At 43.4% G+C, this 13,975-nt stretch overlaps 2 protein-coding genes across 3 annotated transcripts in view; one reads left to right on the top strand and one right to left on the bottom strand.

Moving 5' to 3' along the window:
• Positions 1 to 3,737, top strand: part of LOC125309264 (retinal-specific phospholipid-transporting ATPase ABCA4-like) — a 52,521-nt gene extending 48,784 nt beyond the window's left edge. The window contains 2 exon segments of the mRNA XM_048266055.1: positions 2,284 to 2,533; positions 3,404 to 3,737. Coding sequence (XP_048122012.1) covers positions 2,284 to 2,533; positions 3,404 to 3,520 — 367 coding nt within the window. The 3' untranslated portion in view covers positions 3,521 to 3,737.
• Positions 3,738 to 3,839: 102 nt separating this feature from the next.
• tecrl2a (trans-2,3-enoyl-CoA reductase-like 2a) lies at positions 3,840 to 13,689 on the bottom strand. 2 transcript variants are annotated; one of them, XM_048266056.1, is made up of 13 exons: positions 13,416 to 13,689; positions 8,236 to 8,286; positions 8,099 to 8,150; positions 7,786 to 7,830; positions 7,089 to 7,192; positions 6,783 to 6,898; positions 6,369 to 6,474; positions 5,996 to 6,068; positions 5,862 to 5,905; positions 5,681 to 5,738; positions 5,357 to 5,454; positions 5,217 to 5,262; positions 3,840 to 4,998 (listed from the first exon to the last, which is right to left on the bottom strand). In XM_048266056.1, exons 1-13 carry the CDS (start codon positions 13,437 to 13,439, stop codon positions 4,871 to 4,873), a joined length of 945 nt encoding a protein of 314 aa, XP_048122013.1. In that variant the 5' UTR covers positions 13,440 to 13,689; the 3' UTR covers positions 3,840 to 4,870. The 2 variants fall into 2 exon arrangements, with proteins under 2 accessions (XP_048122013.1, XP_048122014.1); XM_048266057.1 differs by having other exon boundaries at positions 5,357 to 5,445; positions 13,416 to 13,686.
• Positions 13,690 to 13,975: the final 286 nt, after the last annotated feature.

Raw genomic sequence — 13,975 nt, 5'->3', positions numbered from 1 at the left:
ATGGCTCTTCACTGTGCTGCGTGTTGGGGTCCGGTTCGCCCTGTCGGGACTTATTTTCCCAATAATAACCGGCGTTAATGTATAGAACGCCGGTCATTATTGGGAAAATAAGTCCTGACAGGCGAACAACCGACTGTCTTGTTTCCCCCCCCTGGTTCCGCCTTGTTTCCCAATAATGACCGGCGTTCTATACATTATCCCGCTTATTATACGGCTACTTGCCAAAACGAAATAATAAACTCCCCACGATATGACTTTAGCCTACATAGCCTAGCTTGTTTGTTACCGTTCATCGTGGCATTTGCTGAGAAACAAATAGTTCGCAACAACACACGCTGCTGAACTTGAATCAAACATTCTTTAGAACACAGCTGATCAACCGTCTGCTTTCACGTTTGAATGAAGTTCCAGTCCTTGCATAGTGATATGAAAGACGTATCAGAAGCACAAAACCCGTTGCCATTGAAAAGCGGTAATTATATGTTTGCAGCGGTAATTACGTAAGGGATAATGCCCGACGAGGTGTCCATTATCAGCAATAAATGGACGATGCGGAGGCGTGAACTGTCCGACGCGAAGTGGAGGACGGTTGCTTCCGCGAAGTCCATTTATTTCTGATAATGGACGCATCGAAGGGCATTATCCCGTTTATACCATGGTCACTTACGAAATAAATAAATATGAAATGAATTATTAATACTAAATGAGTTTTAGAGCTAAAATCGTTAGATTTTTCAGCTGTTTATCGCAACGCTGTGGAATGTTGATACGTTGATTGTTGATAATGCTGCCTTGGTTACCAACTAGCGTTTGAGCCAGCACAGTGATTTAGAACTGTCATCAGGCAATTCGAACGGAACGTCTTTTTATAGGTGTAGTATATCACTTTTTAAACGACACCCTTTTCAACCTAGACCATGGTATAAATTAATTTATTTTACCGTAGAACGTTGGGAAATCCCATTCAAGGCAATGGAGCGTTCTACTAGCATTGTGAAGAGCCGTATAATAATAAAGTATATCATGAATGTTGGTATTCATTTACTAATTGGGCCCTCAATGGACACATTCAACAGTATACAGGTGTTAATGGGTGTGGTGGAACAGTGACCAATAGGACTGCCCAGGTTCAGCTCCTCAACCCACTGTTGCAAGTCTGTGTTGCTGAAGATAAAAGTGTCTGCTAAATATCTGTAACTTTAGAATACATACATCTTCACACCGTTGCTTCTATTAAAAGGTGCATTGTGGAGGAAATATTCATTTACATATCACGTTTTAGTGTCTGTGTGAGAGTGTGACTAACTTCAACTAAAAGACGAGACATTTGTTGTCTTTCTCGGTTGCCTATAACAGCCCATATGGTTTCCTAAGTGAAGGATTCGAAATAAATAATAAAAATGTATTTATTTAAAAAAATTTTTTTTTTATAAATAATAAATATTTGATGAATTAGGAGTAAGACTAGCAATACACCCCATAATGCCATCTAAAGCATCTTTAAAGGTGCTCTAAGCGATGCTGGGTAACGTCACTTCTGTTGACTTTCAAACAAAACAGAGAGCTAACTTGCTACTTCTTCCCCCTCCCTCCCATGCTGCTCCCATGCAATTGAAACTCCGCTAAACGCGCATCTCGTCTGTGATTTTCTGGAACAGTTTGTTATGCTTATTCATGTATTCATGTATTCAGAACAAAGACAGCTAGGGGTTGGTTAGGTCAGTGTTTTTCAAAGTGGGGGCCGGGGGACCCTGGGGGGCCGCGAGGGGGTGCCAGGGGGGCCTCAGCAAGCTGGAAGGAAAAATAAAGGCAACAAATGAATACATTTGAAAATTTTAAAATATACCTATTACTATGAGGGTTGTCATACAATGCCATTATAATAATGTGTCGCATATCTGAACATTATATTTTCCATGATAATGACTGGGAATAATAGTAGAGTGATAGCTCTCATATAGCAGAGAGCCCCAAATACAATTTTTACACACTGTATGCTCCATTGCGAAGTGTTTGTGGCTAAAATAATTATTAGGATTAGCTTAATGTATTTTTACATTTGCCGTAGTATTCTCGATGGGTTTAACACATCACGGGGGTCCTTAGCCAGAACCTAGTGGTATTTGGGGGGCCTTGTCGTGGAAAAGTTTGGGAATCCCTGGGTTAAGTGATGTTTGCAGGAAGTGACATAAAATGTTACATTTTAAAAAGCGATGCCTAAAAAACATGTGGCATCGCTTAGAGCACCTTTAATATTAATAATGTTGGATAAATCACCTTTAGGTTTGGTGATGGGTATGTGGTCACCATGAAGATCGGGGCTGCCAAGGAGGGGGCCGCCCCGGACCTGAACCCGGCCGAGGCCTTCATGGAGAGCACCTTTCCCGGCTGCATCCAGCAGGAGAAGCACTACAACACGCTCCAGTACGAGATCGCCACCTCCTCGCTGGCGCGCATCTTCCAGCTGGTGCTGGCCAACAAGGAGAGGCTCAACATCGAGGACTACTCCGTCTCTCAGACCACACTGGACCAGGTGAGCTATGCCGCCAGACTTCCGTTATAGCCTCAGGCCAGCTTTGTAGGTATAAAACAAAGTCAATTGAACATTTTCACACGAATACAACTACTATTGAGAAAGACATCGTCATTGAGTCTTCCACATACAGTACATTAGTATGTCTAGTCAAGCACGAGCAGAGTCCTCTTATCTATAACCATGCGCAGACAGTTCAATTAACTCTGTTTTAAAATGAGCTGCTTCAGTGACTCTGCTATGACAGCCTGGCACTTTGACATGAAGGAGGCAAGCGGCTGTTTTCCTCAAGAGGGGGAACATGTGGCTCCTGCTCTCACTGAGACATTCTTTTCACTTAATTCTCTCACACTCTCCAACTAGCTGTTATTAAATCAGTACTTGCTAAATGTGGAATCTGTCTGTCAGGGGTGAAGCATTGTTTGGTACTGTCAGACTGTCATGCCAGTCAGAATAAAGACACGTATGGAAAAGAGAGAACAAGTCCCCTGTGACTCCTTGATTTAAAAGCAATTACCTAAAGCAATTTAGCAACATTGTCTTACTGCTATTTTTAAAGTGCTGTAACAGATACGATCATGATGTGTAAAAGATACTTTGCTCCTTTATTTAGTTGAGAATGCCATGGAACCGAGGGAGACTAATTATAGCATAAAGACTTGAGGCCTTTGTGTCACATTTATTCCTGACATCAGAAGTCAAGCATGGAGCAGTGAAAGTTTTTGCCGGTCTCGCCCTCAGTCTAGCATGCATGTATCTGGAGTCATATGACCCCCATACCTTCTCCTTGGCTGTTAGAAGGTGAGGGCAGACATTTTGGCTCCCTGCCTCCCAGTTTCACTCAGTCCTCTGCTCTCTCTGTTGCTGCAGGTGTTTGTGAACTTTGCCAAGCTCCAGTCCAGAGAGGAGCACACTATGGTGCTGCACCCCAGGGCTGCGGGCGCCAGGCGGGATGTCAAGGTCACGCCGGAGAAGGCAAAGAGCTGAGGACCCGGGGAGGGGGTGGAGGGCTGTTGGAGCCGCGTGAACCACCACGATGACTCAGAAGGCCATCTGCTCCTGATCTGATCTGATGCTGGTGCTGTTGCTGTTGCTACTTCTGGCACTGAAGTGTTGTGAAGTTTTCTTAGACAAAGACACTTACTCAAACGTTGTCCCGTCGCGAGATTTAGCACACGCTCCGAAAACACTTCAGCCTGCTTTGAACTTTTTATGCCAAGGCCTTCTCTCAGTATTGGCTTTCTGTTAGAGATGTGAATCAACGCCGTGAGATGGAGAAAAACAGAATCAAATGCATCGGACAATGATAGTTTTGCTGATTAGCACTTTATTGAAATCGATCAAATTATTTTTTTACTAATGCATTTTTTTGATAAGAGACTTCAAATAGTGCAATAGAGTTTTTATGAGAATGCTCTTGCCACTGAGATGACATTGTCTAAGCCTCCACAAAGCCCTTCTTGCTTAAGGCTCTTGTTCCAGGTAGAAAAGCATTTCATTGCACAAAATTGCTTGATCAGGGTGCATTTTCCTCTGCTTACACCCTGAGCTGAGATTGCAGTTCAAGATTTTGATTGATTCAAGTCTTTTTCATGAAAACTGTCATGTTTTTGTCTTTGTGTGAATATTAAACACACACATATAATGTACAACATCACCCTATTTGGCATTTTAAATGGTTATTCTCTAAATGTGGTAAAGAATCAGCCATCAGTCCTGAAACGATGCTCTTTGAACAATGTTTAAGGTCACAAGCGGTGTATAATACCTGCTAAGTCTGAAGGTATCCTGAGGAGGTCTGGTTATGTTACGCTGTTGCCCACTATAAGGATTAGCACACACACACACACACACACACACACACACACACGCACACATATTGCTTTGTCCTGAAATAACATGAATTCATATTAGATGGGTACTATAAAAAGGTTCTTGAAGGATTTTATGATGGCTTTCCCAAAGGCTTTTCAGTGCTATGATCAACGTAACGAGAATATTCATCATACCTTGAAGATTATGGCCATCCGTTGTCTTAACAATGTCACTCAGTAAGTGGTATGGTAATAACAGAACAGCTGTTATTGAGCGCTGAGCGCTTGGTGTCAGTTCCTTGGCGTTGCTGTAGAGTGTGTTTTGCTTGTCTCTATTTTTAACTGTAGAACAGCTTGTGCGTACCCCTGCTGATCATCAAGCTGCAAAAGCTGTCCTACAGAGACTGTTCTGACACTCTTCGTCGACGGATCCAGATGTGATGGTGAGGACCAAACCACTGAATGTCAATCAAACACTGGGAGATGCTGCTCTGTTTCCTTCTTGCTTTCTTTCTCTCTCTCCTCAAAGGATGAAAGGCAGAATAGGCATCCGTAGATTAGGGTAGTCTTTAAACTCCCGCGTGTAGGTTTTGTGTTTGCCCTTTGCCCAGATGGTCATTTGGATGAAGCCCAGAAACGCAAACAGGGCCACTACAGAAAGAGAGAAGAATGGCTACAGAAACAAAGGCATTTTCATATTTCATATTCCATGTCTCATTAGTGGGAAAGTCTAAATATTTGAGGACTCTTTATTAATACATCCGCACTTTAAATGAAATGAAATGAAATGATGAATGCCATGCACAGAAGACATCTCAATCAGTATTTATACAGGTGTACAGGTGTAAGGTACAGTCTTATAAACATACCTGGAACACACTGTGTCATGATAGAGAGGCTGACCCAGGCTCCTACCTGAGAGACAGAGTAGTACCACACAATGGGTCACTGACCACACACAGCTTATGATGATGACTTCTTATCAGACCCGTCATGTTAGCCGTCTTACCTCGTATGTGTAATTGGGACAAGACACAAAGAAGAAAAGCCATGTGAAGGGGTTCTTAGTTGGGCTGGGGAACCTTCTGCTCCTGGGCCCTGTCCAGCCAACATAAACATAGAAGGACAGACATATGAGACATACTGTACATGCTGAAAGATTAGGTCAACTGGTGTCAAAGCTGTCAGCAACATTTTATTACAACAGCCGGTGTCAAAACGGTCAGCAAAGTTTCACTAAATTCGTTTGCAGGACAGTAGCCAGCACAACAATCAGGCGAATCTCATGATTAGAGTGTTGTACAGTGGACATACTGTCCAGTAGCTTTCTTACCTTCTCCTCTGAGGTTGTTCAGGGTCAGATGGATGGAGAAATTCCCTGCTTCACACAACTGTAAGCACACCACACATGCATCACTCATGCACTCTGAGAGACATGTATTAGCACAGCATTCTTAAAAGAGGAATAGAATACGTTCAGTGTAGTAAGTGTACTAAAAGCTTAATATACGTACTACAAATGCAGCCAGCGAATAATTCACTTGCATCTCCCCATATGCTGCAAAAGAAATCATCACAATGTGTTATTGAAAAAGACTTGTTATCTGTTATCGGGATAGAGTATAGGCTTATCTACTAGTGAACTTACATGGTGGTGTGTAGAGCGGGTGGTTGATGTAGTATGCCAACCAGGCTGAGAAACCCCAGTAATAGACACAATTCTGCCAGAAGAACCAGGACACAGAAATAATGAGCTGCCAGATATAAGAGATACTAAGCATATATACTACTGGCCTTATCCTCTATTACTTCAGAGATAAAGTTTTGCTGTTTTCGGTGTGTATCTGTTGTTCTCTCTTAAATTTTTATTTTGGTAGTGCACTGAAGGAAGTCCCATCCCCTGACTTGTGTCCAGTGGGTTACTGGGGCTGTTATTGACTAGGTGTCCCGGATCGACCCGTCTGCCAACAGCCCCCGTCACAGAGTAGCTCATGCGTGTGCTCCCCCCGAGCACTACCTACCCTCGCTATTGTCCTCAGAGGCATGGTGCCATGGGAGAAACGGTGCACAAATATAGTTTCAATTAACCTCTTGATGTAGTGGAAGGAGTGACAGACACAGGCCAGACTGCAGAAATAGAGAAGAGGAGAGGAAAGAAGAAGGGATGGGAGGAGAGGAGGGATGGGGGCATAAGAATAGATGTTATAACAACAGTGCAGGGGGGGGGGGGGGTATGGAAAAATTGAGATTGGAGGGATAGAGTCTGCAAATGAGATGGTATGTGACCTCGAGGAGCAGGATATAGAGATGGCATGTGAGCCCGAGGAGCAGGATATAGATACTGTGAGTGGCGGGAGGCATGGAGGAGAGGGACATAAGGACAGAACTAATTGAGATTGATCCGGGGGGCGAGGGTGAAGCGTAAATGTGCTTACCTGACCACAGGATGGGGGCTGGCGGTGAAGGCGTACTTGTGTGTGTAGATGTAGGGCATGCGGAAGTAGAAGAGGAGGTAAATGAGCAGAGGACCGATGTACTCAGCCAGGAACACCTGCAGCACCAAAAACACCCAGCCTGTTACCACACCATTCTGCTCTGCCTTAATGATGCTGGAATGTCGTAGTATCATAAGAACATGGAAGTGGTAGGTACAGTAAGCAGCATTTCAGGATCGGAAACTACCACAACTAGTGGTCATAATTATTCAGTTCTCTTAAAGAAGTTTCGAAATGTGTCCTTACCATTGTCCACCCCAGCTGAGGCCCAAGGTCTCTGAAGTACATTGTTGCCGTGGTCCCCACAGGGAGACTCTGGAGCACGTCTTCATCCCTGAGGGCCTTCCCCTCTGAGTAGCCGGTCAAAACCACACAGAGAAGTCAACCAAAACCTTAATGTGACTGCAATTACAGTGACTGCTCATTTATATAGACAGAGAAGACATATGACAGTCCAATTTTACAAAATTGCCTTTGCTGTTTTTTAAATGTCATTAACATTATTATAGTCTGTGATTTTTTAGAATGCTACCACTCTGAATGCTAAATCTCTGTTGATTAACGTCTACTTTTAGCCTGGCCATCTTTCTTTCCTAGAATATCAAGGTGACCCCTTTCCTGACCTGGTTCTTGGATAAAGTGCTAAAAGAAAATGAAACAATCAATTTTCATCAGCTCCCAGTAGTGCTATAATCAGTCCACTTCTCAGGGATAGCCTCCAGAGATAGCCTGAGGCTTTGGGATGGTGGCTAAACTATTCTACACAATTCTGAAGAGTCAAAGCCACTCACTACTTCATGAGGATGTGGTCAGTGGTTACTACAACAGACGTATCGGTCTCACACAATAACGTTCATAACACATGAAGTCAACAGCAAGTTTAACACATGAATCCATGAAGACTGTCAGACTATTTGGGAGTTTTGAAGACAACGTGACTCACTGGGGTCCAACTTCAGAGACTGTCTGGAAGGATACCACTTTGGGTCTGAGGGAGAGTGATAGACAGACAGACAGACGGATATTAAGCTAACTGGTCAATACAGATATCAAGCTTCCAGAGCCCACAAGCTAGCCCCAGGCCTGACAAACCCGCAGATCAATGTGGGGAAAAAATGGTATTGCTCACATGTTGCCCACCGCTCTCATAATCACCCACAATAATTATTTTAGTTTACTTTGAGACAGAAAACTAAAAATATGGCAAGTCAAGGACTCCGGTATCATCACTACAAACGTTTACACTGAAAACTTACATGACTTGTGAAAAAGACTCTTTATGTCTCCTATGGTTGAGTGTGGATCCACCTAAAAGAAGATAAATTACTAAACTAATGCAAGATTCACCACTAGCTGAATTTCATTTTGAGGCAGAATGAAAATGAATCTTTACCTTCTCCAGGAAGCAGAGCTGCTCTTTGGTCCTAGAATCCAGAATTTCCACCTAAAATGATACCGACACATCAGTTCAGGATCTGTAAAAGTCAGTGAGACACAGGGAGAGAAAGAATTCTGTACGAACGAATGGCATAGTAAAGAGAGGGAGAGAAAGAATTCTGTACGAACGAATGGCATAGTAAAACGTGGTTGACGGTTCCATTCCATCACTATAAATCAGCACAACTTGGCAAAGCTCTGTAATCTGAACCCCCATGGTCAGGGCATATCACATTTCATTACAGCTCTCTCTGTGAGCATGCCTCTCTCCACTAATAGGAGGGTGGGTCAGATCATGGCTGACCGGGACCTGGTGACCAGGCCACCCTACTGGATCCTCCCTCCTCGGGGGGTTCATAGGATCAGTGGGGTATGAGGGCCATTATTTCAAACAAGCCGAGCCAGAGGGTTCAGTGACGCACAGTCAGGTTCAGAGGTTCAGTCTAGCAGTGACTCACAAAACAGCGCTCGAACCATCTGTTCAGGGACAAACAAACCATGTGGTTTCAGCTAATGCTTCTCCGCTGGCAAAACTCTGAGAGAGCAGAGTCCACACAAGGTCCCAGGTCAACAAAATAGCTTAATTGCATTCCCAAGAGATAAAGCATGAACACATTAGATTGCTTTTTTAGATCAGTCTGTCAAAGATTTTGCAGTTGTTTACTCAATTTCCAAGAAAATAGACATCCGTGTTGTTTAACCCCATCAGGGCAGCCATTGGTTGTGTAGAAACCGGTGCCAACTGTCCCCCTCTGTCTGTCATCATATTAAGCCCGCCCCATTTTTAGCCTTTTCTTTGACAGGAGAGTGAAGAGATGACAGGAAGTTAGTGAGGAAGAGATGTGGAGGGAAATGACCCCAGGCCGGACTCAAACTTGGGTCCTCGTGGGCACTGAACCAGTTCATGGTAGGGACGCCGACGCTACGCTCAGCCATTCTCACCTTTTTTACCCCTTACCTGATTACATCCCTGTAAACAGACCTTACCAAGACCTGGATTGACACCTGCAATCTGCCTCACTGCAACAGACTTTGACAGGGTCACACTACCTAGTAGCTTGTTCATCTCCCTGCATGTCTCTCCTCCTCACTGGCGATCAACTCTTCCAGCGTACATCCTCCCCTATTCCTTTAAACCTCCACAAAAACTCTACACCACTTCGAGAGCTCTGGGCAGGCTTAATCCTCTTACACAGGGCCCCAGGAGGATCTACTTCAGCTGCCGGCCGCTCAAATGGATATTGATCATTACACAGGGTCCGCACCCGGCCAGCCTTTCAGCCAGTCAGTTAGTCAGCCTCAGGCCACACACTAGACTAGGATTCGATGTTTATTTACCCTGAACATTGGCCGCCAGTCGTTTGAAATAAACAGCTCCACACTGATCTCCTCTGAGATAAGTTAGTCCAGTCAGAGAACGCTACAGTTCTTTTCTTCTCCTTTGCCTTAGATCTTACCCTGGACGCATCCAGTTGCAATGCAGATCTTTTTCATCTTAATTAGACCATGTCAGCTCTGATCTACAGTGTTTGCAAGGGGGGTTGGGAGGTATGTGTGAGGGGGGGGGGGTAGCAATTTGCCCTGAAAGCACTTGGTATACTGTGCAGCTCAGCAGAGCTGTCACCCTTTAAATTGCTCTTTTACTGGACGGCGTAATAACTGCCTAATGGATACCTGAAGATTTGCTGAACGAACAGTGCCAGGCCAAAAAATATCCACTCGTGGACAATGCGGGACCATTCGGCCCAAGCCTAGACCAAAGGTTCTGAACACCATTGCTTGAACCCTGGCTGCCATTGTCCGGCTGCCAGCTCGGCACAGAGCCCCCAACGGGCATCGTAATTGCTTTTCTGCTTACACAAACACCATTATGGATAAGGGGCAATTAATCCAGTCCCTACTCTAAAAAAAAAAAATAAGGGTCAGCGATTGCAGTTGTATCATGTAAAAGCATGCATGTTCACCATGTCACGATGCCCTTGTAAATCTAATTATGACATAGTAGTATTGGTGCCCGAGGGCCTTCGGAGACCTGCTAGTGAGGGAGACACACGGGGTGTCATGACTCCAGAAAGGGTGTTGTGACACACCACCTTCCACGCATGGCTGGTACAAGTAAACATGCGGACACAGCGCTAATAAAGTCATTTGTTGACTAATTATGTGTCTGAACAGGGACGACTTGCAATTGTAGGTCATGGAAGCTCTTGCCATTGGTATTAGCCTACTTTGCAGATGGCTAGACACTCAACACAGTATCTTGGCTGCTTCGTCAACAAAGAACAGATGTATACGTTTACCCTAGGAAGAATGTACCATTGCCACTACTGTAAATCTTAGCTCTATATATGAAATTAACCCAACAGTGAACCCAACAGAAATGTATGACTTTTACTGCCCTGTCACTGAATTACATAATGTAATCTGCGATATAATCTCTGCTATATGAGTTACCACTGTCAGTATGCTTTACTCTAATAACTGTAGCCGGTAGTTGCTCTATTATTTAAAAGGCTCTCTTGCAGACGTATGCATTTTACTACACCAACACGGTGTTCTATTGCAGAAAGGAACTTATATCAAACCACTTGGATTGCCATTTATCATTGTGGATGAAAGAGGGAGGACTGCAGGGGAGTGTGTGTGTGTGTGTGTGTGTGTGTGTGTGTGTGTGTAGGTGTAAATGTGTGTGTGTGTGTGTGTGTGTGGTGTGTGTGTGTGTGTGTGTGTGTGTGTGTGTGTGTGTGTGTGTGTGTGAGAGAGAGAGAGAGAGAGAGAGACACGCACACACAGACACATAGACAAAGACCCAAAGAGTAAATCAGATCTTTTCTGCCAACAGACCAGTCATCAATAAAAAGCACTCAGCTAATTTCCGAGCGCTCCCCCATTGACAGCACGCCCTAAATCTGCAGTGAGTTCCCCAGCGCTGGATAAATACAGATGTAATGATGAAGGATTGAGAAGGCCACAGTTTCTCACGCTTCATTGCAATACAGCACTTCAGACAAGCTGATCCATATTAAACTCTATGAAAGAGACACAGGAACTATAAAGTTGAAAGCCTGCTTGCAATACAATGTGGGTGGTGTATCACTGTGGGAAATGATGACAATATCTCTTCTTAAGTGCTCACTAAAGTCCCTGGTAAAAACATCACAAATGTAATATTCTACTTTAAACAATACCAGTTCCATTAACACCATAAGGGTATTTACTAGCCTTTGCCATTAATAAATGACTATTAATCTTAAGTCCTAACATATCTAACCAACTACACTGGTGTGTGCTAATCCGTTAGCACTTCTGCACTTGCTTTCACTGTTTATGGTGCAAATACCATCAAGGCCATTACATTGTTGACAGGTGACAGGCCTGTTTCTCACGCTGGCCACTGAATTACATATTAGCCTGTTTGCGGTTACTCTGCAGACTACGACACCAATACACAACACAGTATATGTGAGTTCATCGCAATAAATGTGGTATATGATGTTTCAAAAGCACGTCAAGTTTTACAGTGTTGACGGGTCAAACGCACCCCCATCAGGGAACATTTGGTTCCAGAGGGAGGGGACCAGAAGCGTGCTCAGTCGGTTTAGGGTTTCACTGAGCCATAATAAGATTTCAACAGGTCGTAATGAGCCCAGACCAGCTGGGTTTCTCAGAAGAAGCCAATACTTCACCTGCTTTGTTGTCAACATTCCCAGGTGAAATTATGTAACAACTGAAATCATATTAGATAGATAGATAGATAGATAGATAGATAGATAGATAGATAGATAGATAGATACTTTATTGATCCCCAAGGGGAAATTCAAGCATATTACAATTTCTCCAGATTTTGTATTAAACACTACTAAGATAAGACGAGAAGAGTTCAGAGATGAGGAAATTTAAATTCCATGGTTTGTTTTACTGAAGATACGTATAGTCACACTGCATCCTCATCTGTGGTGGCCTCTCCAATATAGTTTCAATGGTTCCTGTATTTGTGGTTACATGTGCAGACCGTAGACTAATAGTAAAAACATAACAAACAATAAAATAACATAATAAGATGGAAGTGGATTTTTGGAAGTGTACTAAACTAAAACAATGTTAATTAGAGACGGAAGACCGGAATATGCATTTACAACGAAAGAGCACATACAGCCTTGGGGGCCAGTTCGCTATGTCAAAGTAAATTGCCGCTTTAAGCCACTGGCAAGGCTCAACATATCATTACACTTCTGTGATACTGCGGAGAGGGTCCTTTGAGACAAGCCAAAGACATTTCAACTTTGTAAGTGTACAGATAGGGTACAGAAAGGACTGTTTGTGCAGTCAGTGCATTACCTACATTCTTCTTCCGATCGTCGCCATCTTGCTATGAGAAGTCCATACAAGTTGATTACCAAATGCAGAACAAGCTACTGTCATTGGAAGCAAAAGGAGAAGAGTTTCTGCAATCAATTTGTATGGACTCTCTTCCGGTGACTGGGATACTGGTAAGGTAATGCACTGACTGCATAAACAGTACTTTTTATACCCTTTCTTTAATTTAAACTTACAAAGGTAAACATACTTATGTTGGTCTGCAGAGACCATCTCCATAGTAGCATACTGTAGATGTGTAATGATTTATGAGCTGAGTTAATGGTTAAAGATGTAATTTCTACTGAGGTACTGTAGTAAAGCTGCCCCCAAAGGCTATACTATATGCTATTTAAATGGATTTTCCAGTCTTACTCAAAACTGCATCGAGTTGTTTTGGTTCCCAACAAAAGTTTACTCCCATTATCATTGAAAAATGGACCCTAGGTTGTTCTAGACAAGAGTTTGCCTTTAAGCCTCTGACTCTGCACAAATTTTACTCTTTTGACCAACACCTGAAAAGAAATTAGCAAAACTTTGAAGTCAGTCAAAGCAGAACATCAAAGCAATTATGAATCATGAACATAGTCCATCTTATTCAAACATTCACGCAACTTACATATCAAGTACCTTTTAAAATGTTTTATCTTTACCTGGCTCTCTCTTTTTCCTTTAGTCATTTGAAAAAGTGCAGACTCTAGACATACTTTTGTGATACTGCATAAATTAATTTAAGCACTTTTGACTTTTAATCTTTTACTCTACAACAAAAGGTCTTACCTCAAAGAAAATGGTTCTGCTCATGTTGGTTGTGTGTCTGTCTCCTCTGGCTTACTGTAAATCCTCCAGAGGTCTCTCTGACAGAGACAGCTCCTACCTTCCCAGCCACAGACAGACCCACTGATCATTCCCCATCTCATGCCTTCCCTTGCCCCTCTCTCTCTTTCTCTCTCTTTCTTTCTCTCTCTCCCTCCCTTCTCCTTCATCTCATCCTTCTCTTCCTCTTTTTTTAATCTGCTGCTCTACTGTCAGTCCTTTCCTCCTTCCCCTCCCTTCTCTCTCTCTCTCTCTCTCTCTCTCCCTCTCTCCCTCTCTCTCTCTCTCTGCCTGTCTTCATCTCCAGCCCTGATGCTTTACTGCCTCATTCCACTCTATCTGCTTTCACTACCACTATGGTGACCTTTCTCTTTTTCTCTCTCCTCCCTCTGCTCCCCCTCTCCCTCTCTGTTTCTCTCTCTCTCTCTCCCTCTCTGTTTCTCTCTCTCTTTTCTCTCTAGCGGCTCAGAAATCTGAGAGGCATGCACACACAGGGTTTGGGAGTCAGGGGAAGCCCTCTGTTG

This window comes from Alosa alosa, chromosome 16, assembly GCF_017589495.1.
Source record: "Alosa alosa isolate M-15738 ecotype Scorff River chromosome 16, AALO_Geno_1.1, whole genome shotgun sequence".
Lineage (NCBI taxonomy): Eukaryota > Metazoa > Chordata > Actinopteri > Clupeiformes > Clupeidae > Alosa > Alosa alosa.
This window is presented reverse-complemented; position numbering and strand designations above follow the sequence as displayed.